At 36.5% G+C, this 1,362-nt stretch overlaps 1 protein-coding gene across 1 annotated transcript in view; it reads left to right on the forward strand.

The window, feature by feature from the left end:
- The window catches only part of mtm1 (myotubularin 1), a 62,297-nt gene that overhangs the window by 14,391 nt on the left and 46,544 nt on the right, over positions 1-1,362 (forward strand). Inside the window, exons 2-3 of the mRNA XM_014029354.1 lie at positions 397-469; positions 755-849. Coding sequence (XP_013884808.1) covers positions 418-469; positions 755-849 — 147 coding nt within the window. The 5' untranslated portion in view covers positions 397-417. The remainder of the gene's footprint in view (positions 1-396; positions 470-754; positions 850-1,362) is intronic.

The raw sequence follows: 1,362 nt of genomic DNA on the forward strand, positions 1-1,362 counted from the left end.
TTTTTTTTAAACGTCAGTCAATATAAGCCGCGGAATCGCCACCCGCGGCTGCAACTAGCTGCTCCAAACATTAGCATGCTAACGCACATAGTGGTGCAGCAAGGAAAAATGTCCCCCAGGAAACAACAGTTCACTGGCGGCCGCGACGAAACATTCCGCTATTTAAACCAGTATATTCAGTATTCAGAAGATTCATATCATAACAAAAATAAAAACCAGTATTCGGTACAAAATGGTATACCGCCCAGCCCTACTTAGGAGACATGACCGGTGGTGGTCATGTCAGGGGTCACGGTTGTTCATGCTATATTTGTATTGTTTTGTTTTAACATACTTTTTTAATGAATGTTGTAAATGAGTTGCATTGATAAGTAAAACCACTGGTGTGTTTTTCAGACTGTCAGAGGTTCTCTGAAGATGGAATTTTTAGCAGACGTGTCTCTTCTACCAGGAGAGGAAAGAATTGCAGGTAAGCAGAAACATTTTACCATTAAAGCCTTTCTTTAGACTTTATCTTTTTCACATCATGTGCCTGTAAACCCGACTGTAGTTGTTTACATCAGATACTGTGTTAACAATATCTAAATGAAAAAAATTATACTTTGTTAAACCTTAATTAAAATACATATATTATATGTTCCTTTTTTCTTGCACTGTTCTTATTTCTTTTATTGCATTTCCCTTTCTGTGCATGTGTTATTCTGTAGAAAAATTGACTATATATGTAAGAGTATTTATATTTGTATATTTCCAGAGAAAGACATCATCTACATTTGTCCATTCAGTGGAGCTGTGAAAGGCAAAATGTTGATCACCAACTACAGACTCTACTTCAAGAGCTCAGATGCTGTAAGTTCTCCGGGATGGATGGCAGATGTCATTTTCAACTTAAGAATATCTTCTGTCAGCACAGAGGGCTTTTACTCTAYTGAGACCGAAACTGAAACACAAACATCCACAGCCTCTTGTTTCACTTCCATTTCCCTCTGTTTCCTGTCACCACTCATTTAATTATTTTAGGAGCCATTACGTTCGGAAAACAGAACTTGTAAAAGTCAAGTGAAATTCTTAGCAGCAACTTGKCAAATTAAACAAACCTAAAATAAACTTTATGTAGTAAATAAATGTACTTTGTTTGTCACCAGTGCATATTCCCATACAATGTTGAAATTTGTGCTCTGCATTTGACCCATCACAAGTTGAGCAGCGGGCAGCTATGTAAGCACCTAGAGAATAGTTGGGGGTTAGGTGTCTTAAAGGTGTCATTGTCTTAAGTTAAAACAATCTAAATTAACGCAAAAATTTCCCAACAAAAAATAAAAGATAAGGCCAACAAAATAGAAGCTACAAAACAAAATTAGG

This window comes from Austrofundulus limnaeus, unplaced genomic scaffold (genome assembly GCF_001266775.1).
Source record: "Austrofundulus limnaeus strain Quisiro unplaced genomic scaffold, Austrofundulus_limnaeus-1.0 Scaffold887, whole genome shotgun sequence".
NCBI lineage: Eukaryota > Metazoa > Chordata > Actinopteri > Cyprinodontiformes > Rivulidae > Austrofundulus > Austrofundulus limnaeus.